At 37.1% G+C, this 23,744-nt stretch overlaps 1 protein-coding gene across 4 annotated transcripts; it reads left to right on the plus strand.

The window, feature by feature from the left end:
- The first annotated feature begins 825 nt into the window (after positions 1-825).
- Positions 826-23,643, plus strand: LOC106872873 (glycosyltransferase 1 domain-containing protein 1). 4 transcript variants are annotated; one of them, XM_014920012.3, is made up of 12 exons: positions 826-1,537; positions 6,706-6,796; positions 6,930-7,069; positions 8,446-8,557; positions 10,932-10,983; positions 12,621-12,660; positions 17,134-17,292; positions 17,995-18,044; positions 19,278-19,321; positions 20,206-20,326; positions 21,626-21,724; positions 23,069-23,643. In XM_014920012.3, exons 2-12 carry the CDS (start codon positions 6,714-6,716, stop codon positions 23,228-23,230), a joined length of 1,062 nt encoding a protein of 353 aa, XP_014775498.1. In that variant the 5' UTR covers positions 826-1,537; positions 6,706-6,713; the 3' UTR covers positions 23,231-23,643. The 4 variants fall into 4 exon arrangements, with proteins under 4 accessions (XP_014775498.1, XP_014775499.1, XP_052832712.1 ...); XM_014920013.3 differs by having other exon boundaries at positions 1,490-1,537; positions 6,930-6,945; XM_052976752.2 differs by having other exon boundaries at positions 1,493-1,517.
- The last annotated feature ends 101 nt before the right edge of the window (positions 23,644-23,744 follow it).

A 23,744-nucleotide genomic window follows, 5' to 3' on the forward strand; every position in this document is an offset into this window, starting at 1 on the left:
TAAAAATTAAGTACTGAGTACGTAAACAAACGATTCGCGGCGGTGATAAAATTATTATTTCCTTGTCAAAAAATGGCTGAAGCATATTGGCAGTAGCTAATAAACCTTTCTATTATAGGCACAAGGCATGGTTTTTGAGGGAAGGAGCAAGTCAATTAGGGTTAGAGTTAGGGAAAACGAACACACGTGTGTTGCCTCTGCAAAATGTCAGAAGTAATGGAGATTAAATACGCTTTACACCGCTTAGGAGTAACTGTAACCAGCTGAATACTTGTTGAAATTATCGAAATAAGACAATTTTTTACATGAAATAAATCCGAATACAAAATTTTTTTTCTGTTCTATAACACAAAATAGATAAGTATACGAAGTTTGAAAGTCTTTCGGTACCAAAAACACTACATAAAACATTAATGAAAACTGGTGCCCCCCGTTTTGAACAAGATCCCTGCTTTTCCTTGAACCCGCTCTAGCTCTACCTCAGCTTGGTGTCAATAGGTGCTCGTATTTGGTCAAGAGTCATCCAGTTGTGGAGCTTTATGAGATACGGTCAAATTGATTCCACTGCAGAAATCAATCTTAAAAGCAGAATGAATTTAGGAACAGCATATGATCGAACGGGACCATTGTTGCGGCTTGTCGTCCTTTTTCAATGCTGTGCTACATATATTTATTAAGATGTCCTCCAGGTCACAGCTCTTGAGCCCCTCAGATAGAATACCATGAGATTCGTTAGCTCTTGAGTGTCCTCAGCTCAGCCACGGGGCATCTATTGCCATCAATGTCACTGTTCTTCGCTGACGACTTTTCCATCCTCCTACAACTAGAGAGTTTTACTGCAGAGTCCTTTAGTGCGGGTTTTTAGAGTCTCTACAGGAATACAGGGTCCGCGACTTAGACTGACAAAAGTCAGTGACTAATTACTGAGCCTCTCTTCTTTTCTCATCCTTTCGGGGTCGATAAATTAAGTAAGAAGAGTCGGTGTAATCAACTTACCCTGTCTTCGAAATTACTGGACCTTTGCCAAAATTTGAAACCAGTATTAACACACGCACACACACACACACACAAACACACAGACAGACACAGACACTCGCGCGCGCGCGCGCACACACACACACACACACACACACACACACGTAAGGCGATGAGTTGGCAGAATCGATCTCACGCCAAGCAAAACGCTTTGTGTCATTTCGCTCATCTTTACTTTTGGAGTTCATTTTCCGCCGGGGTTGACTTGGCTTTATCGATTCGGGGTCGATAAAATAAGTACCATTTCAACACTGGGGTCGATGTATTGACTTCCCCCACCCCTAAAAATTGCTGGTCTTGTGCAAAATTTTGGAAATACTATTAACACATGCCCACACACGCGTGTGTGCGTGCCCGTAACCCCCCACCACCACTGTATGCAAATAAACGCTGCTCTCATTTCAAAACAGGTGACTTGACATCTCAGCGCAGTTATCTCCCTTTCCTTCCAATTTCTTCTTTCTTCGCCACGTTTTCGGCCGGTAATAAACAGCTTCTTCTGGTAATTAACTGCTTCTTTTAACAATTAACAGCTTCTTTTAGCAATTAATCGAACATTTGTTTCTCTAACCACAACCTGAATTAAGATTTATTTCTTATATTTCGTAAGAAAACTCGCTGTTTTATCTTCCTTCAGTAACAATTGTTTATTTTCCCCTCGTTTCTTTAAACATCTTCTTCACTTCTGCTCTTTCCGCTCGTTTTAAATGTCCTTTCGTTTTTCTAACCTTTTTCCGTATTCTATATCATTTATCAATACATTTACACACGTGAACTACATTCGAGCGCTTAGAATTGTGCAAATGCACATTATATATATATATATATATATATATATATATATATAAAGAGTAACAGCACATTTTGAGAGTGGGGGTGTGTATACACACTCGTGCGTACACACGTTACAGTTTACATTCCAAAGAGAAAGTGGGAGAGCTTAAAAGCTGGTGTGGTGTGTTTGTTATTCATTTAAACTCTGAATCCTCACGGCTTTTGCCACTAATCTGTCCACGTGTATCGCTTCAACGAACTCAAGATTTTATATCTCGCCAAAAGAGTAAACAAGACAGGCAGAAACAAGGAAAATGTCCCTTGTATTTGAATACTATGCAAATATTCTTTTAAAAAAACTTTCCTTTAATTTTTCCAAAGTTTAATTGTTTTCCATGTTTACAGTCGAAGAAGTCTCAATAACTGAAACCGGTTCTGAAATGTTTTTCATAAAATTATTGTAGCATTTTCTACCTTGACTTTTTTTCCATACACACACACACACACACACACACACACACACATATATATATATATATATATATATATATATATCAGCAATGCTTTGCTGCGTGAGAAAGAAAATCGATAGAATACGGCATATTTATCCCCTCCCCTTGAGGTAAGAGGAATTATTTGTCACTGCCACGGCCACTGACCACGTAGCTGTTCACCCCACATCAATTGTTGCTGGTGTTTATCCCAGATTCGTCTAACTGCGCAGAATGTGATCAAGGCATTCCAGTTATAACCATTGTATCTATTTTCGACTACATTATCCACCTTTCGGACGGTAGGGAAAGATTTGCTGCTATTTCTATAAGACAGAAACAGTTCAGTCTTCAGTTACGTAACATCATGGCATGGTTTTCTTTAGTTTTAAATGGTACTACTAAAGCAGCACGGACCCGAACGCGCAGTCGCGCGTCCGCGCTAGCTAGTCTTGAGTGGTCGATCCTAACCCTAACCCGCGTGTGCAAATGAATACGTGTTTAGGGTTAGGGTTAGGATTAGGATCGACCACTCACGACTAGCTAGCGGGGACGCGCGACCGTGCTGCTTTAGTAGTACCGTTTTAAATGATATCTGAACCTTAAAGAAATTCACCTAAAAATGGATCCAGACTCTCATTCCTTTAAACTTTCTTTTCTCTGTTATTACTACCTCTAGGTTACATAATTTTGTTTTCATATCTTACATCACCTTTCCCCCTCTCTGTAGGAATTTTTTTTTTTTTTATTAATCATTAGTCTTCCATGTATTATAAATTTGAAGGTGATTTTTTGCATATGTACACCTAGCTTCCCTTCTGGCGACTGCACCCTGCTACCACCGCACTTCCAGTCCTTCCATGCCAGTTTCATTTCCCTAATGGCCTTGTCAACTACATTGTTCCGCCACCACATTACGTTAGGTCAAGAGGGGACTTTGCCCCAGCTACAGATCTGGTCAATAGCCCTCAATAAGTTATCCTCTAGGAACCGCCAGTTGTCCTCCACATTATGTGATGCTATATCCTCCTCTTTTTCATCAAAAGCTTCAAGTAATACATTTCTAAATCTCTATCCATTCAGAAGATTCTTAAGCTTCCAGACCCTTCTTTTCTACACTGGTCGTCTTCTGGGCAGCCATTTAGCCCTGATCCTGAAGTCACTAACTACTAACCTATGTTGTGGAGTGCATTCTTCACCTGAGAAAGTTTTGGCATTTATAAGTAGCCATCTTTCCCATTTCCTGGTGAGAATGTAGTCAATCTGACTGGTATGACCACCAGACTGGTAGGTGAAAAGGTAACTGACAGGTTTCCTAAAGTTAATATTACAGATCGTAAAATCATTTGTATCACAGAACTCCAGCAGCCTGGTTCCCTCCTCATTGTGGGAACCAAATTCAAAGCCACCATGTACACCATGGAAGCTCCCTGGATGTTGTCCAACATGCCTGTTGAAGTCACCAGCCTCAAAGAGAAGGTCTCTGTTATTCATCAACAAGGTAGTCTGCAAGAGGGTGTCAGAAAATCGGTCTTTCTGTTCGTCAGGTGGCCCCGGCTGAGGGGGCACAAGCCGAGATAATGGTTGCGAATCCATGTTGCAGCACAAGTCTAAGCTTGAGTATTCTATCACAGACTCTGACTTCTTCGATTACCTTATCAACCTGCTTATCCGCAAGCAGTATACCCACACTCCCGACCCCATCAGTGTTCCCTTCACAGAAAATCTTATACCTGTGTTCTTTGCCTGTGAGGAACCTAGCAGAACTTCCTCTCCACCTTCTAGGATGCAGCACAAATCTATGTCTCTGTTCAAGCATCTCAACAATCTCACCAGACCTACCTTTCAATGTGCCAACTTTGAGGGTGTGGAAGGTGTGGACCGGCGAGACCCTGGGATGGGGGACAGCAGCATTATGCATCCAAAAAGAAAGCTTGCATTTGGCAGATCTCGTAAACATACAAATAGCGTTCAACCTGCATACACTACACCATAATTTTATTTGCTACATCATCACTGCATTCAACAGGAGATAGACACTAGGTAGGGATGGAGGGGGAAAAGCATTCCATAGAGTAAGCTGTTAGAGGTGCTCTGGAGAAAGATGTCAGAGGATAAAGACTACTGGTATAGATGGTGGGGGTGAGACGGGAGGACACACCTCAAATGGCAAAGTACTGTGGCTGCCCTATTTCCTAACAGTTTAAGTAAACAAAAAAATATATATTTTTTTAAAGAAAAAAAAAATTAACAAAATTATATTTACACAAATATTTTTTTACTGATTCATGTGTCAGTAACATACATATGAACATTGATCATAGAACAAACATCAAATTCGAGTCAATGGCTTTATATATAACACCACACCTCCAAACATTTGATCGTATATAAGTATTACCATGGCTCTTAAACATATAAAGTATACATATATATAAAAAACACAGAAGGTAAAAAATATATATGTGAATAAAAATACAGACATGTAGAACAGCCTATCAAGGTGTATACAATCAACTAAAAATTCTAAAGTGTGTCATGCTACACTCTCTGAGTGGTTGGCGTTAGGAAGGGCATCCAGCTGTAGAAACTCTGCCAAATCAGACTGGAGCCTGGTGTTGCCATCCGGTTTCACCAGTCCTCAGTCAAATCGTCCAACCCATGCTAGCATGGAAAGCGGACGTTAAACGATGATGATGATGATGATGATGCTACTAAAAATCTAAATAAAATAAAATCAAATATCAATCAACTAAAAAATATATTCTTACTCCTCTCAAACAAAAGAATACGTCCTTTTTTTTTTCTTTCTTTTTTGAGTTTGTTAGAAAATTTGGACTGGTCCTGTAATGGCTTATTATCTTGAAATTAGCCATGTGGCATTGAACAAATGATTTGTTGCGTTTCCTGTTCATCTTGATGAGGGGTGGGGTCATTGCCAAGATGCACTTTAACTCATAATTGAACCACGGCAATGAACTCCCAAAATGGCCATAGGTGTGTGTTTGACTTAATTTTGTTGAACTCTATTTGCTCCTGGACTCCAACCTACCATGGGTTTTATGAAATGAACTTTTTTGACGTATTCTTTTGTTTGAGGGGAGTAAGAAAATTTTTTTTTAGTCCATTTTATTTAGATTTTTAGTAGCATGACATGCTTTAGAATTTTTAGTCGATTGTATATACCTTCTTGATAGGCCGTTCTATATATATATATATATATATATATATGTATACTTTATATGTTGTTTTTTTTTTATATATATCTATACTTTATATGTTTAAGAGCCATGGTAATATATATGATCAAATGTTTGGAGGTGTGGTCTTTATATATAAAGTCATTGACTCTAGTTTGATAGTTGTTCTGTGGTCAATGTTTTTTTTTTTTTATCTCTGTCTCAATTACATTTCAGCACTTCTTTTTTTGCAGTCCTGTAAACCCTTTTGTTTCTATAAAAGAGACAAAAGTTATTTCTTGCCATATACATACAGACATGCAGGAAGTAAATAGACACCTTTAATTTTCAAAATCTTTTAATATGCAAAGCAAACAATTGAAATGTAATCGATAGGCTGGACTACATACTTTAGTATTCAGTTGACATTCCCTTTGCAGTTTTTTGATTCAGAAACTCTTTTTGGCATTGAACTGATGAGCTTTGTGATTGTCTCTTGTGGAATTTCTGCCCACTTTTCACGCAACAATCGAAACAATTCATCTTTAGGTTTCTGTTGGGTTTTTTGTATAGCTCTATCTGGTATGCTCCAAAGATTTTCAATTGGGGTCATGTTGGGAGATTGGCTCAGCTAAAGAAGCTTTTTGATCCCATTTTCAGTCAGCCATTGTTGATTCCTTTTCGCTGTGTGGCATGGAGCCCCATCTTCCATGAATAAAAACTCATTTTTCGTTATGTTATCATGTGAATACATCGGAAGTAGTTCTTGCTTAAGTATTTCGATGTATTTTTCAGAGTTTATGGTTCCAACACATTTGATCAGCTCAGAACCACCATATAGCTCCGTATACCATTACAGAGATATTTCACAGTTAGTTGGAGTCATTTCAAATCAAATTCTTGATTGGGAAACCTCCAAACCCAAACACATCCACTGTCTGATAATAATGCAAAATCACTCTATCCCAAAATGAACTGTATTTTTCTGACATCTCCTTAGCCCATTTCTTTCTTTTTATAATATTAATTGGTTAAAGGAGAGGTTTTCTTCTAGCTGCTCGTCCATAATACCCAAGCTTATGCAGATATCTTCCTTGCTAACCTTCCTCTGATATTGCTGCACCTCTTACGTGTCCATAGCTTACACCAGGCACAATTTACTGAAAATATAATTCTTACTGAAACTTTTCCATTGTATGTAATAAAAACTTGTAATGTTTTTGCAGAGTAACCAATGGATAACTCAGGCCAAAATATACTGATTTTGGCCAAACTGAATGAAGTATGTGGCAACTCAAGTACAGCAACCCGAATTAAGTAAGTGGATTATCATCAGCACTAATCCATTTTAATCCTCTATTCTTTGATCCTGATACCATTAAATCGAAAATGCATTTTGCATGATAAAAGCTTTTTTTGTCATTAACATCTGTTTCCATTCTCTTTCTAGATGTCACCTTGCGAAAGTAGGTTTCCATTGTATCTTACAAGATGTTGGGTCAATTGAGTGTGTGGATGTTGTTCTACAACAGCATCAAATATCAGCCATATTGGCACTGCATGCTTACCATTCAGGAAAGATTCTTACAAGTAAGAAATATCTGCATATTACAATCAACATTCATTTTCTACATTGTCTTCAGTGACAATCTAATCCATGGCTGCCACCCTAGATATAATATGACTTTTGCCAAAACACCCCTACTTTCTCACACACAAGCCTGCTGTGTCTCTTCTCTCTGATTTTTCTGCCACAGCCTCTCTTCTTCACAGCTGTCTGGTCTTGTGCTACGTCCACTCAGGAACTCCCAACTCACTTACCTCTCATCATTTATATTGTAGCCATTCCCCCCCCCCCCCCCAGGCTGTTCACAAACTATAATGCCCAGTTCTTACTTTTTAGATCATTGGGCTTTTTTTTGGGAATTCTTTCCTGTGCATTTCCTGCGGTGTTTTGAATTGTTATTATTCAAGAGGAACGATATTGGCACAAAACCAGCAATTTTTTTGTTTGGTGGGGGGGGGGGTATAAGTCCATTACCTCAGGCCCTCTGCTCAACTGGTACTTGTTTTTATTGATTCAGAAAAGATAAGTCAACCTTGTAGGAATTTAAAATCAGAACATAAAAACAGACATAATGCTGCTAACAGTTCTGCCAGCTCTCTTATTCAAGAGGAACCATATTGACTCACAAATGAATGGTGGAGGAGGCTGTGAAGGCCATATATCTCTTTCCCCACCGACTAAATACAATATAATTAAACCAGGAACTCATTAAAGTAATTCTCCAGTTTCTTACTTTCTGTTGTTATTAAATTAATATTACAAATCTTTAGCCAGTATATTTTGTATTCATGCTTTCATGCAGTGGGTTGACTGTATCTGTAAATTCACTTCTTTGCATGGATTTCTGCACCAAAAGTGAAATAATAGAAGCATCAATTTTATTGCTTGGTGCTCTGAAGTATGAGCAAATGGTTTTAAGTCAGTTTGCTGCCAGACTATAAGCCAAAGAACTAATATTCCTCCAATGGCATTGCACTGCATCCCTGTGCAAAAGTACTTAGCTTTCAGTCACCCAGTGCACTAACTGAAAATATACTTTGTGGATCTATACAGTTCATTGCCACAAGCAATTCAGATGCACAAACGGATGTAGCCCAGTGAAGCCAGTAAGATTCACTCTAGCCAATTCTTCTTCAAGTCACCTTTGCATAAAGTATTCAATGGGTCCCAACAAGCTATACTACTGCTGCTGAATCTACAGCAAACCAAATTTATATCCATAAGGAGAGAGCTTAGACCTTGGTCTTGAGTTCTTTAAATCCTACCCTTATATCCTTCAGAATTTAAAAAGAATCATTGTTTGGTGTAAGACTCGAGCATCAAATTAAAATTAAAATTCTACCAACACCATTTTAGACAATGGCTAGACTAACACATCATGATTGTTTCTCTCTTTCAGATAGTCGTCTAAACATACCATATGCTGTCGTCCTTGGTGGAACTGACGTCAATGAATATCATAGAGATACTGACAAGATGAAAATTATGTCTTCAGTTCTTAAACATTCCAAGTAATGATTTTCACAAATTATTTCTTTATAATGGAGATTGTAATATTCTTAAACTCCCTTCTCAAATTGTGAAAAGTCAATTATAATGACATTTAGTCTGTAGAACAGGGCCCAATGCACTTCATTTTTAAACTCCCTTCTTAAACTAAGGCAGATCATTGCAGCTGATGATTGACTTGAACCATAAAAGGAATACATCGGAAGAGAAGCTGCTCTTGGTTGAAAGGATTAAAATGGAATGAGATTCAGTATAAAGAGGAGGAGGAGGAGAAATCAGTTGGTGTACTAGGTATAGTAGAAGAGTTGAAGGAATGTAGGTGGCTAATTCAGGATAACAGTGATCAAAGCAATGTTTTAAGATACCTACTTACAGCTAGGTGGACTTTGCCACTTGAAGTGTGCTGGCCATTAATATAACGTAGTGCCTTACACAATATATAAAACAACCCCTTATGAAATTGTTTGCTAACCAAATCTCTTCTAAATACTACACATCTCTTCAAGATAAACATCAAATTCTGAAATATAAAAGAGATCCAAGAACTAGTGGTGTCCACAGAATAATGACTTGGCTCCTTATCAAAGACTCCAAGATTAGTAGTGCATATAGAATCAAATATTGATCAAAAAATTCCAAGCTTATTGAATTCCATAGAATGATTTACAGCTTAACAGTGGTGGCAATTTACAAAATTTCAGTTAAAATTTGTCAACAGAAACAAATAGTATACCATCACTGCTAAATCTATGTCACTTCAAATTTCTTCCTTGAATAAAATGGATTTTATACTTTTCATTTCATGTCTACTTTCATAGAAATCAGTCTATGACATTTTAAAATTTCTTATATATATATATATATATATAGAATAAGAATAGCCTGGGCAAAGTTTAGAGAGCTCTTACCCCTGCTGGCGACAAAGGGACTCTCACTCAGAGTAAAAGGCAGACTGTATGACGCATGCGTACGAACAGCCATGCTACATAGCAGTGAAACACGGGCTGTAACTGCTGAGGACATACGTAAGCTCACAAGGAATGAAGCCAGTATGCTCCGTTGGATGTGTAATGTCAATGTGAATACCCGTCAGAGTGTAAGTATCTTGAGAGAAAAGCTGAACATTAGAAGCATCATTTGTGTTGTGCAAGAGAGACGATTGCGCTGGTATGGACATGTGGTGAGAATGGATGAGGATAGCTGCGTGAAAAAGTGCCACACCCTAACAGTTGAGGGAACCCGTGGAAGAGGTAGGCCCAGGAAGACCTGGGCTGAGGTGGTGAGGCAAGACCTTCGTACATTGGGCCTCACCAAGGCGATGACTACTGACCGAGACCTTTGGAAATGTGCTGTGCGTGAGAAGACCCGGCAAGCCAAGTAAGATCGTTGCCAGTGCCCCTGGACTGGTTCTTGTGCGGGTGGCACATGAGATGCACCATTTTGAGCGTGGCCGTTGCCAGTACCGCCTGACTGGCTCCCGTAGGATTTTCGAGCGAGATCGTTGCCAGTGCCCCTGGACTGGCTTGTGCGGGTGGCACATAAAAGACACCATTTCGAGCGTGGCCGTTTTCGTGCGGGTGACACGTAAAAGCACCCACTACACTCTCTGAGTGGTTGGCGTTAGGAAGGGCATCCAGCTGTAGAAACTCTGCCAAATTAGACTGGAGCCTGGTGTTGCCATCCGGTTTCACCAGTCCTCAGTCAAATCGTCCAACCCATGCTAGCATGGAAAGCGGACGTTAAACGATGATGATGATGATGATGATATCTATATATATATATATATATATATATATATATATTGTATGTCTGTTTTATTGCAGATTTTTATATCTGCTTTTCCATACGGGTTGTTACAGTCTAGCCAATACATAGAGTTATAGAAAATTTTTGAATTGGATATCTTTATTGGTACACACCCTTCATGTCCAATGACTCAGTCATGCAACTGAATGGTAATTATGGATGTATCTTGTTTAAGGTTTACTTTATGGCTGGGTTAACTGAGATAATTAGGTAGTGGTGGGTGTTTTAACTGGGCCAACAACTAAAATTATCTTCTGTACCAGTTACAACTTCTGGACAATAGATATTTAGGTTAGTGCAGTAATTTAACCAGAAAACCACTTCAGAATATTAATTGTAATATTGTTTAAAACTGCTTTGTCATTCTACTTTTTCAATACATCTACCTTTACTATTCACATCATGCTTCATCAAGTAATATGAACAAGATTTTTGTACTAAAGTTAAAACTTATTTAACCATATCAAGTTAAAATTGCAAAATCATTTATTATTGAAAGCAGTTATAGAAATATTTAGGATTTCTGTTTTGTCATTTATACATAGAAATTTTAAAACTTTCTTTTTTCAGGTACATAATAGGATTTAGTAAACAAATGGTCAACACAGCTACAAGATTATGGGTAATGTTAGTTTTCATTCTCCTTTCACCCACATACATTTTTATAAGTGGGTGTGTGTGCACTCAAAAAAAAATTTGTTAACATGGGCAAAAGTATTCCAAATGTGACTAAGGTATTTGCTTTGCAACCACAAAGATACAGGTTCAAATTCACTGCATGACATCTTGAGCAATTGTCTACTGCTATAGACTCAACTTCATCAATACAATATAAGTGGAAAAAGTCTGTCAACTGCGCTCATGTGACTATAAAGATATATTATGTATGTGAGGGCATATATATATATTTTGAAAAAAGGAAAAAGAAAGACTTCACTGGTAGTTCTAATCAGTTTAATTTATTATTTTTAGAAAGTTAAAGAAGTGATTTTAAATTCTCAATCGCAGAATACTGCAATTGAGAATTTAAAATCACTTCTTTAACTTTCTAAAAGACATCTCAATGCTTCTAAAAGCAAACTTCGTTTGTTTATTTACGTTTGTCGTAATTTGAATTTAACTTATTATTTAAAAAATTTTTAATATAAATTTTAGTTCATAAATCTAGTAAGTTCTTTGTTAACCTGGATGTGGGGAAAAATGGAAATTGTAGGTGTGATATCCGTACCAGTGGCATGTAAAAAGCACCATCCGAACGATAATGCTCAGCTAAATACAGCGGGGATGACATTCCAAAAGCTGGTGCAGTTTGAATGGGAAATGAAGCTCTGCTTCCAAACCACTACACCATATGGCGTAGTGGTTAAGAGTGTGTGCTACTAACCCCAAGATTCCGAGTTCAATTCCAGGCAGTGACCTGAATAATAATAATGATAAGAACATCGAAAAATACCTTAGGAATGAGAACCAAGGTTCGAAATCTCCCCAAGACACCTGATGAAGGCTGGAGGGTATATCAGCCAAAACGTTGTGTTAACAACAAACAAGATGAGATGCAAATAATGTACATAATTCTCTTAAATATAGAACTGTATTAGCTCAAACATTGTTTTCCCAAAACCCAAGAAAACACGTTAAACTCTTGACCTTTTTCAACTGACTCATATATCTATAAAAAGGCAAATTTTCCAACAGCCCAATAATTCATGATGAATACCTGAAAAGGGATGAAAGCTCTCAATGAATTGTAGTTATCTAAATTCTGATTCTTTTATTAACACACACACACGTATGTTTGTGTGTTGTGGATATTATTGGAGAGAATATGATAGTAGTGCAGAAGTCTTGTGAATTGGATTCTTTAATGTATCTAATTTTGTCATACTTTCATATTTAAATCTTGCCTGAGTCGACTGTGGCTTAGAGCCTTCGCTAATTGTTAAAATAAGCAACAGAAAATACATTGAGATTATTTCCATCAGCTCTGCTTAGTTTCCTTTGGAAACTAATTTCATGTTCAATTCAAAGATTTTCTGATATTTGAGAAAAATATGGTGTTATGAAGTGACTGATGATATCCTCTCAATCTGTTGAATTCCCAGTTGAAGTTATTTCACTTCACTAACATCACTATTGCCCTTGAGAAAGGCACAGGATGTCATTTAGTATTCTCTTCTTCTCTAAATATTTGGCCCCTATGATTCAAAAATCCTTATTATTGCAGACAAATAAAATGTCTATTTTCTATTTTAATTTCAGAAAAACATAGATGCTGGGATATTTATATCTATCCCTCAAGGTACCTATCATCTGTTTTAGAACCTGGTCCCTAATATTTAATACTTCCCTGTCACGTAACAGTTATGACAAACAAATATATAAAAACATTAGAATCTAATTGATTAAAGGTTATTGGTTGGCTGCCATCTTATCCATTCCAAATTTGGATCAGCTGGGTTACTATTCCTTCTTGGTGCTATACAACTAGTAATATTCTTTATACCATCAACGTCTATACCTTGTTACCTGCCTGTCCCACCTACATCTTGTTACCTGTCTATCCCATCTACTTTGTCTCTATTCAGTCAACATGTACATGCTATGTCTGTCTATTAGCCAACTTCTACACTCTGTGTCTATGTATTTATCTCTTCAAGAGCAGCTACACACTGTGTCTGTCTATATATCTCGTCCGTATCTGCACACTTATGTCTGTCTATTCAGTCAACATCTAATCACTGTTTATCCAAAATCTACACACTGTCTCTCTACTACCTACTCAACATGAACATATTGTGCCTATATAGCTGTTCATCCAACATCTATACACTGTGTACATATATCCAATTAGCACTGTGCTATCCAGTCAACACACATTATACCTTTTTCTAATGAACCTACCTACACACTATCAAATTAAATCAGTTTTATGTTTAGTCAACACAAATAATTGAAAATGTCTTTGACATGGATTTAATGCGCGAGTAACTCAGATCTAAAACATTAATAAGAATTTGTTTTTCACCTTTCAACATTGATTAAATCTGTTCCAGTCATTTACTGGAGTCTGGTTTAATTAATCATCCTCAGGTATCATCTACTCTCAGGTGTTTGAAGATCATCCATCCTCTTCTCAGTCTTTCTTGTTTAATCATTATACAGTCTCACTGTATTTTCAGTCTGTCCAGTTCTTGTTATCCATCCACATATTTCTAGGTTTTCCCCTTCTTTTACCTTCTATTTACAGTTTATAGAATTTGTATCTTTGTTCTGGCATCTACTCTTCCATGTGTATTGATTTTAGTGCTGCTTTAACAAAAATGGATCACTCTGTCACTTCTTTTGTTTCTTCCCATAATTCATGTTGACCTTCTCTGCCAGCTTATGCTCTGAAATCTTACTTTATAATTGTGGTTTATTTAATTTTGGTGTATTATATTGCATTTTTAATTTGTTACAATTCTTCTATCTCCTCATTCCTATGTCTTATACTTGTACGATGTTCAGACATCAAACAAGTTGAGAGTTATGGGAGACAGGTGTCCTTGTCCACATTTATTTTTACTAAAGTGGGAGAGTTATGACAGACTTTCAAAGGTAGTTGTGAAGCAGCCAACTTCACAATCCTGCCTCTTATAATTTTCATCCTCTCTGAGTGGTAACTAAACACTGTTACAAAGGGGTCCTATACTTGCAGACCATGCTACACACACACACACACACACACACACACACACACACACACATTCATATACCCAACCAAAAGGGTATTTATATGATTAGATATGAATCAAGTCACACAGCTGCTAGACCTGCTGTAACTCCTTCATATATTACTCCTAACATGATATATATATATATATATATATATATATATATATATATATATATATATATATATATAGATACAGGCTAACTAGGAAGATAGCTTTTGTAAGTTGTTTTCTGCACATTTTCAGTGTTTATTGTTCCTGAGCATCTGCTCAGGAACAATAAACACTGAAAATGTGCAGAAAACAACTTCTGCCACATTCCAAGGAGAAAAACTAGAAGTAGTTGATAGCTTCCGCTATCAGGGTGACCAAGTTAGTAGTGGGGGTGGGTGCGCTGAAAGTATAGCTGCTAGAATAAGAATAGCCTGGGCAAAGTTCAGAGAGCTGTTACCTCTGCTGGTGACAAGGGGCCTCTCGCTCAGAGTGAAAGGCAGACTGTATGACGCATGTGTACGAACAGCCATGCTTCATGGCAGTGAAACATGGGCCGTGACTGCTGAAGACATGCATAGGCTTGCAAGGAATGAAGCCAGTATGCTCCAATGGATGTGTAATGTCAGTGTGCATACTCGACAGAGTGTAAGTACTTTGAGAGAAAAGTTGGACCTAAGAAGCATCAGTTGTGGTGTGCAAGAGAGATGATTGCGGTGGTATGGTCATGTGGCGAGAATGGATGAGGATAGCTGTGTGAAAAAGTGCCACACCCTAGCAGTGGAGGGAACCTGTGGAAGAGGTAGACCCAGGAAGACCTGGGATGAGGTGGTGAAGCATGACCTTTGAACATTAGGCCTCAGCAAGGCAATGACTATTGACCGAGACCTTTGGAAATATGCAGTGCATGAGAAGACCCGTTAAGCCAAGTGAGACCATAATCCGTGGCCTCTGCCAGGTGTGTAGCCAGCCCACTTATGCGTACCTTTCCTTCATTGGACACTAAACTCTGCTTGCAAAGATCTGTTAGGGCAAGTGAAATCAAAATCGTAATTGAACTAAATTCGATGACTGGCACCTGTGCCAGTGGAGCACTAACAGCACCATCCAAGCATGATCATTGCCAGAGCAGCTGTCTGGCTTCCGTGCCAGTGGCACATAAATAGTACCATTTCAGCGGGATTGTTACCAGCGTCGCCTTACTGGCACTTGTGCGAGTGGCACATGAAAAATCATTCGAGCGAGGTCGTTGCCAGTGCTGTTGGACTGGCTCCTGTGCAGGTGGCACGTAAAAAACACCATTTTGAGTGTGGCCGTTGCCAGTACAGCCTGACAGGCATGTAAAAGCACCCACTATACTCTCAGAGTGGTTGGCGTTAGGAAGGGTGTCCAGCTGTAGAAACTCTGCCAAATCAGATTGGAGCCTGGTGCAGCCGTTTGCCAGTCTTCAGTCAAATCGTCCAACCCATGCCAGCATGGAAAGCGATGATGATATATATAGATATATATATATATATATATCACATATGCACCTAAGTGATATTCCTTCATATTACTCTTAAGCATTGCTAACATTTCTCTTGCAACTGATTCTAGTTATAATAACATCTCAGCTTTAACAATGTTGTTATCTCATGTAATCCATCTTCAGTATTAGAGACCTTCCTTCATTGAAGTTTTAATCCCATAATATTAATTCTCCATTTAACAACACAGACACCATTAACAGTATTATCCAATTTATTGTCCTTCTCAAAATCACTTGAAAATTTCATTCAGAATTTCTCTGCTTTTTTTTGTTTTCATACCTACCCGTTACCTGTCATCTAGTGTTCATTTTTCTTTTCATTTTGTCACTTCCCCACAATGTACAAGATGTAACACTGATTAAACTCTGCCATTCCTTTGATCTCATACAATAAATAATAATAATAATTTAGATTTATTTCGATCACCATTGGAAACCTTAACATCTACATTTTTTTTGCATTACTTGACAGAATTAGCCAGCCTTTAGATTTGTAACAAGGCATGTAGTTGTCTCTCAACCAAGACAGTGAGGATTAGCTATGTTTAGTCTGGGTTCTTTTATTCTCTAAGCTTACCCTGCTTGTAACCTTCACCAGCTGCAACAGCCAGTTCCCCCCACCTCCCTCTGCACTGCCTTGCTTTTCTTTTGCTTGATTTTAAAGCCAGAAATTAGAAGTGTTGAAAGTTGAACACCATGTTATGACACTTTGTGCATCAAGAATAGGAAGCACCTTCTATATTTCGCACTCACACATTTGTTTTATGTTTCCTAAGTATTTCATTTACGAAAAAGAATATGTTTTTTTTTGCTTTTTGTTCTTAAAACTGGCTCCTTTTCTGTTGCTTCAAAAGTTATTTTTTTTTTTGTTTTCAATGAACAACTTCAGCACAAATATAGAAAATATAATGTAATCTTATGAATCGCTCCATGCAACTTAAATGTAAAACCCACATTACAAGAAGCATTATTTGCTCTGGTTTAAAGTAACTTCCATCTAATTAGAAGCACTAATTAAAGACCACTTTCACCCAGTTATTAACAGTGCAAAATTGTTAATCGGATTCAAGTTCATTTTGTCTGAAAAATTATATTGACTTCATTTCGAGGGAAATACTTTGGAAAAACAGTCTAGAAGGCAAAAGTGAGCCTCTTCGATTAATCTATTTTATAAACACAAGATGTTGTGCATTAAGATAAGGTCATTCTAGTAAAACTATATAGTGTCCAATCGATCATCTATGTAACGAAGATCAGCTGGAAGCTTAAAATTTGATGCCCCGTGAAATTGTAAAAAGTCATCATTATTGAAAATATTGTTTCGGTGAAATGCCATCTGATGATTGCAATTCAATGAGAAACTTGAAGTACTTAAAAAAGTACTCAACTATAAATCAACACACACACATTTATACATGCCTGTGTTATGTGATGATGAGACATGTGTGTGTGTATATATATAATACACACACATATATATACATGCACATAATTATGAACTACCAAATATCTCTATATATAAATGTGTTTTCTATTTTAGCTGTTGAAACATATCCATCAGACTTTTCCCTGCCAGAATACCTGAAGGCACACAATCATATTCCGGCTGGACTGTCAGCTCAAGATTTGGACATTTTCCTTCTAATTGGTGGCATCCGGTCCGTAAAGGACCCCCTCTACCTCACAGATATATTTTCAGGTTTGTTGAGTACACACCTTATTTTTTAATATCATTCTTTGACGGTGTAAACATTTAAAGCAATGTAAGATAGTGCAGTGGTATTGGTGTTAGTAGTGGTAGGATGCTCTGGAAATGGGAGAGAGAGAGAGACCACCAGCCCAGATGTATGACACAGAGGAATAAGGCTCCCTTGTAAAGACCACTGATGTGCGACACAAGAGAGTAAACCTGTATGGTACATACAGCTCTGTTGAAACTACTGATGTTATTTAGCTCCATGCTAAGCTTGATCCAACAGACCCATAATTAAAGGCATTCCATTGATGATCATCTTACATTTTCTGCAGCAACTTCAGCACCATATTACCCAGCATTTTTTTTTTTTTAAGAATGTAGGACGTGATGGGAAGGAAATTTAGCTGTTATTTCTGACATATTGACTCCCTGTTGTTGGCTCAGTTGCTGGGGATGTGAAACCCCGAGATGTAAGCAGGGTTTTGTTGAATTAAAACATTGAATTTTAAACCAAAATATTTGCTTCATCATCTTTAAGTTTTACTCTTGGATGTTCCAGTGGTTCACCTTGTGCCCACCACTCCTCACTTAATAACAATGAAGAGGAAGAGGTTAATTTGTGTAATTAAGAGCTTCTTCAAAGAATATTTATCTCAGAATTATTCCAATCTAATAATAATTATAATAATTACCTTGTACTTACAGAATGGCACAGAGAACATAGAATGTGTTTCTTTGTTATCATCGGTCCCAAGGTGAGTATTTCACTCAGCAGACAGATATTGTTTCTATTCTGAATTAGATCCAAATGTAATTAACCCTGTTGACCATTTGTTGACTTGTTTTGTAAAGAGTGTCATTAGCTCCCGGTAGAACAACCCAATATATCCAACACTAGTTCTCTCACAACGTATTGGTCAATATAAAGCAATGGTAGAAGATGGATGGTTGAGCAGGACAGCTGGTTGGTTTCTGCCTATAAAATTTCTCCTACTATTGGCCAACATAAATCAATGGGAGAAGACACTTGTCCACAGTGCAGTCCAATGGCATTGAATCTAGAACCTGTGGTTGTGAAGCCAACAGATTAATCCCACAGCCATGCTTGTGCCTCTCTGCATAAGTGTTTGTCTAATTTTCATTTATATATATTTGTCAGTCTCAGGACTTCCCTCGCTTTCTCTACACATTTTTCAATACTAACTTTAAAGTATTGAGATGAATTTCATTTTCCAAAGGTGAATTATCCAAACACCAAAGAATTCCTCCCTACACATGGCTATGATACTCCCAACTACTTCTGCTCGTGATTAGAGATGCACAAATCGTCAGCCACCAAGGTACATGCTCAACTAGTTAAGGTCAAACAACTGACAATCAACTCTGTGGTATTAAGCAGAATATTTTCTGTAGTCCATCTTTTATACCAAGACAAAACAATGTACATGATAGCCACTGCCTGGTACTATTATTATTTCCAATTTAGATACAAAGCCAACAATTTGTAAAGGAGTTAATTGATACAGTTGGCCTCGGTGCTCGACTGGTTCTTTATTTCATCAATGCCTGAAGGGATGAATGACAAAGTTAACCTCTGCAGGATTTGAAGTTCAAATGTAAAGAAATGGAAGAAATATTTTGAAGCATTCATTGCAGTTCTTCAAGCTTTACTGATTTCAGCTCCAAGTTTAAATCCCACAACTTTTTATCTCTTCAGGTTGGATAAAATACCAATCCAAAGTAAAAAGACTGATGAAATTGTAAATGTTGGATAGGATTCCTTGTCTTCTGTTACTTTGCATTCTGAATTCAGATTCTTCCTTCGACGACCCAATTATTCCTTGTCAGATCAAATTTAAAGTGAGCTTCTTAAAGCCTCAACTGCTGCCATCTTTATTTGAACCTGACACCTTCCCACTTTAATAATAAATAAAATATGCTCTCCTAATGTCTACAAATTGTACTTGAAACAATTTCTTACTTTATAGATTGAAGATTGTTATTATGAAAAGTTCCTGAATAAAATCAAAACGTAAGTTGACTTCTCTTCCTCCTTTGTTTAGTTCTATAGATGTAATGTTGCCCCCCCACCACCTCGTTTCCTTCAATATTCTTGGTTGATAAACAGATACACTCTTTATGGTTAATTAATTACCACCAAATAATTACTCCAACAAGAACCAATATCAAATGGAAGCGAAACTGAAAAATGGTTGTAAAACAGGAAAATACAACACTGGTTTAATGCCTTTGTTGACTGAAGAATTAATCCCCAAAAATTTCACAGCATTATGGAAGATAAGAACTTTTAAAAAGTATCTTAAATATTAAAAGGCAAGTTGTCTGTCTGTGTGTTATGTGAACCACTTCTACTCCTACAATTTTCAACCAAATTTGACATGTGTGCTCTCTGTGACTTGGGACGCTTTTTCTTATTTTTTCCTCAAAATTCCACACCCCCTACATAAATAGATTACTCTCAATTCACCTTGGATTAGGTTTGAGCCAGCGAAAAAACATGACACACACCCAGCTCTTATCAACTGCTTGCACAGTACTGCCAGCAGTATACATTTGCGAGTTGCCTCTGTTTTCATGCGAGCGCTCTTTTCATATAATTATTCCAACTTAAAGTAGCAACTTCAAATCTCTTTATTCGGTCTGTTTAACATTTTTTGCCAACTACATTTTACTATTTTTGGGGTGCTACACATTCACCGCTTTTTCCTCAGGACTTTTTATATTGCATAAACTGATAATTTTCCACCATGCCTCGATGCAAAAGATATCCCAAACCGTCTCCATCTTTATCTGCACCATTAACCCAACAGTACTCCATTCTAACTCCAACAACTGACTGTATCACCCCTGCCAGCCTCTTATCTCTCTCTTATAAACTACAGTGCTGCATTGCAGGTTACCTGGAATCGTCTACATAAATGGTCTGCTTCCAGCTGACACTCATGCTTCAATAGAACAAAGTTGTGCTGTAGTCAACTCGTCCCTCAGTGAAGGAATGTCAACAGCAATTTTGGAGGTAATTTTTTTTTTTTTTACTGCTATTATTGCTTTTCATGAGGAAGTATCCATTCATTTGCAGGGGGGTGGTGGTGGTAGATAGCCTTGCTGCCATCAGACTCCAACCGATCCTGAGATGGAAGACATTCCAGCCTTGACCATTTCATTTCGTACATCTAGAATTTCATTAAGCAATGTATCTTTTCTTTTTTTAAGATAAGATGTTATTTCTAGCAGGTTGCTTGTGTAGGTGTTCCCTCATTGTCTTAGTCAAATTAACCCCAGGACTTTTTTAGGCTTAGTATTTATTCTATCAGTTTCTTTTGCCAAACCACTAAGTTACAGGGACACAACCACACCAATACTAGTTGTCAAGCAGTGGTGGGAGACCAACACAGACACAAGCACAGATATATATATATATACACACACACACAATGGGCTTCTTTCAGTTTCTTTCTACCAAATCTATTCACAAGCTCTGGTTGGCTTCGGGCTATAGTAGAAGACACTTGGCCAAGGTGGTACCACACAGTGGGACTGAACCTGTGCCTATGAAGTCTTAGTTTTAATTGCATGTGTATCTTAGTTTCAGAAGAGATATACTGTTGCCCTGCATGTTGTAAGGGGGTGACTGAAAGGATTCATAACATGGGCATTTCACTGTTGAACATTGCCTTATGTAAACCACCTGATCCAGATAAGCAGAGAACATATGTTGCTAGACATGTCTGATGTGACCATCAACTCTGAGAATATCAATACAAAAGATATTAATGTGAATTTCATGCTAAATAATCCAATATGGTAGTCTTCAACAACAATTCTGTAGATTTTTTTTTTTTCTTATGTCAGAAAAGAAAGGCTAGCACCTTTGACCCATTATACTTTTAGGGGTTCCAACACTGGTGGAAGGCAAAGCAAAGATTTGTTTTGAATGCATGTAACAGAGTAAACTCCATTGAACACAGTGACAGGGCGGTGGTGGTAAGGAACCAAATGACAGATTAAATCAACTCACAAAATACGGAACCAACAATTACTGCAATTACATTTCATCCAGTACTCTACTTCTTCCACCAATCCACTGCCCTGGGTCGGTTCTTTATTGGAAGAAAACACTTTCTCCTCCACTCCACCAATTCTACCAGTTTACCACCAACAAAAATTGTGGACAAATACTTAAATTACAAATGGGATTATTACTTTTATTTCAGTAAATGTGTAACAAATCCATTATTTCTGTTGTTCTTACTTCATGTCATTCAAAACCCATAATCTCCAAATACCATTTTCTTTCTTTTTTATCAAATTTAAGGCAATGCAACTTGGCACTCCAGTGATTGCTCGCAACATTCCCGGCAATTCTGCTATTCTCCAGGATGGTAAATCTGCTCTCCTTTATAATACACCCCAGGTCAGTGTTACTTTTAGTTTGCTTAATTTTTATGAGAATATATGCATATATATATATATACATACATACACACACACACACACAGAACAAACAGACTGAAAAGTGAAGATGATATTGTTACATAACATGAAGGTTGCAATCATTTTGATTGGCTAGAAGAACTATTTCATTACTATACACTGGTTTGAATGCTTAATTAATTAATTAAGCAGTTAAACCATCAACTAATACCTTTCAGACCTTAAAGTTATGATAGATTTTCAGTTTCCAACAAACATATCAGTTATAAACATCAAGAACTGCCCATCCCAATGGTTCAATTGACGTATCAAATTACCTTCTTTGTTTTAGTATAGACTTGCCAAATTCACTGTCCCTGACAGAGCAAAATGTCAAGTTTTAAAAGAATGCTAGTAGAGTGAATTTAGAGGAAAAGAAACTTACTCTTATATATCCACGGTTATAATTGGAGATTTGAAACTAAATGAACAAATGGAGGGGCAGTTCTATAGGATGTGTAATGTTACTTGTTTCAGTCATTTGACTGCGGCCATGCTGGAGCACCGCCTTTAGTCGAGCAAATCGACCCGGGACTTATTCTTTGTAAGCCTAGTACTTATTCTATCGGTCTCTTTTTGCCGAACTGCTAAGTTGCAGGGATGTAAACACACCAGCATCAGTTGTCGAGCGATGGTGGGGAGACAAACACACATATATATATATACATTATATATACATATATGTATACATTATATATATACATATACATATATTCATTGATTGATTATACATTGAAATCATTGTATAACAAGAAAATATTTCCTCTAGCCATTCAAAATGATCAAAACCTTGAATAAAATTAACATTTTCATTTTTTGAGTCTCTGATTACAGCTCTACTCTCTGATTAATGCACCACCCAACTGAAAAACATTCCCATAGTTCTCATTTAACATTCTGTCAGCCAGATTTTTCACATCAAATACTGATTGATGTAGTTGACTTCAGTCCCTATTTTCTATCAAGATATATATATATAAAATGAATGTGTATGTATATATATGTTTATCGTACATATAGCTTAGGGTAAACTGAGATTTCGGTGCATTTTAGTAGAATGCACTCAGTCAAAAGCATTCAGCTAAGTATCCTGTCTAAAGAGAACTTACTTTGTTCCTCCCATCTGTCTTGGAGACTCAGAAAATGGTAACAGACACTCTCCTTTTAATTAGAAAATAATTTTTAAATGTCGAGTCATTTCAAAGTATATTTTTAAATAATTCAGATCTAAAATCAAAAGCTGAATTCTTCAGGGAATAACTTCATTATTGTTTGTTTTTTGTAGGAGTTCTTGAAAAAAGCCAAATTATTACTTCGTGATCCAACTTTATACAATGAAATTGTGATGGCAGCAAAACATGGCATTGAGACATACCATAATTTAGAAGAGGAAAGAAGAGCCTACACAATGGTAGTACATGATCTTTTGTCTAAGATCCATCACTGAGTCTTTTTAAAAGAAGTATCCCATTAGCCTTCACTCTTTGCACACACACACACACATCCTCCACTCCAGCCAAGGTTACCAAATTCATTTACATCCGACCTAAATAATTGAACCAACTTATATATCAGAAATTAAGTTTTTTTCCTACATTTATGGAAGCTTTAGAAAGTTTAAGAATAATATAGTATGAAAATTCAATTTCTAGTTTTCGTTGGAGACTAATATTCATTAAAAGAATGATAGCAAAAATAACTAAATACTTCTCTTGGTCATTAAATCTTAGTGTTTTTCACAGGTAACATTACACAGAACTATCACCTCCAAATAGGATTATCGTATCTTGGCAAAAAAATAAATATTTAAATTATGGAAGTTTCATGGCAATAAAAATTTTTATACAAAACTGGCCAAAATTATCCCTCCCACCATTTTTTTTTTTTTTCCTAGAATTTAAAGGGATTTTTTAAGACAATCAAAATTTGTTACAGGATGATAATTTCCTATTTTCCCCTCC

The sequence above is a fragment of the Octopus bimaculoides genome, chromosome 24 (genome assembly GCF_046866305.1).
Source record: "Octopus bimaculoides isolate indiv1 chromosome 24, ASM4686630v1, whole genome shotgun sequence".
NCBI lineage: Eukaryota > Metazoa > Mollusca > Cephalopoda > Octopoda > Octopodidae > Octopus > Octopus bimaculoides.

Bases quoted from the DNA above. Each gene is read 5' to 3' on its own strand.
- LOC106872873 (XM_014920012.3), top strand. From the start codon at position 6,714: ATGGATAACTCAGGCCAAAATATACTGATTTTGGCCAAACTGAATGAA. The intron at 10,984-12,620 runs GTAATGTTAGTT...TTTTAATTTCAG, and splicing joins ACACAGCTACAAGATTATGG to AAAAACATAGATGCTGGGAT. The intron at 18,045-19,277 runs GTGAGTATTTCA...CTTACTTTATAG, and splicing joins TTGTTATCATCGGTCCCAAG to ATTGAAGATTGTTATTATGA.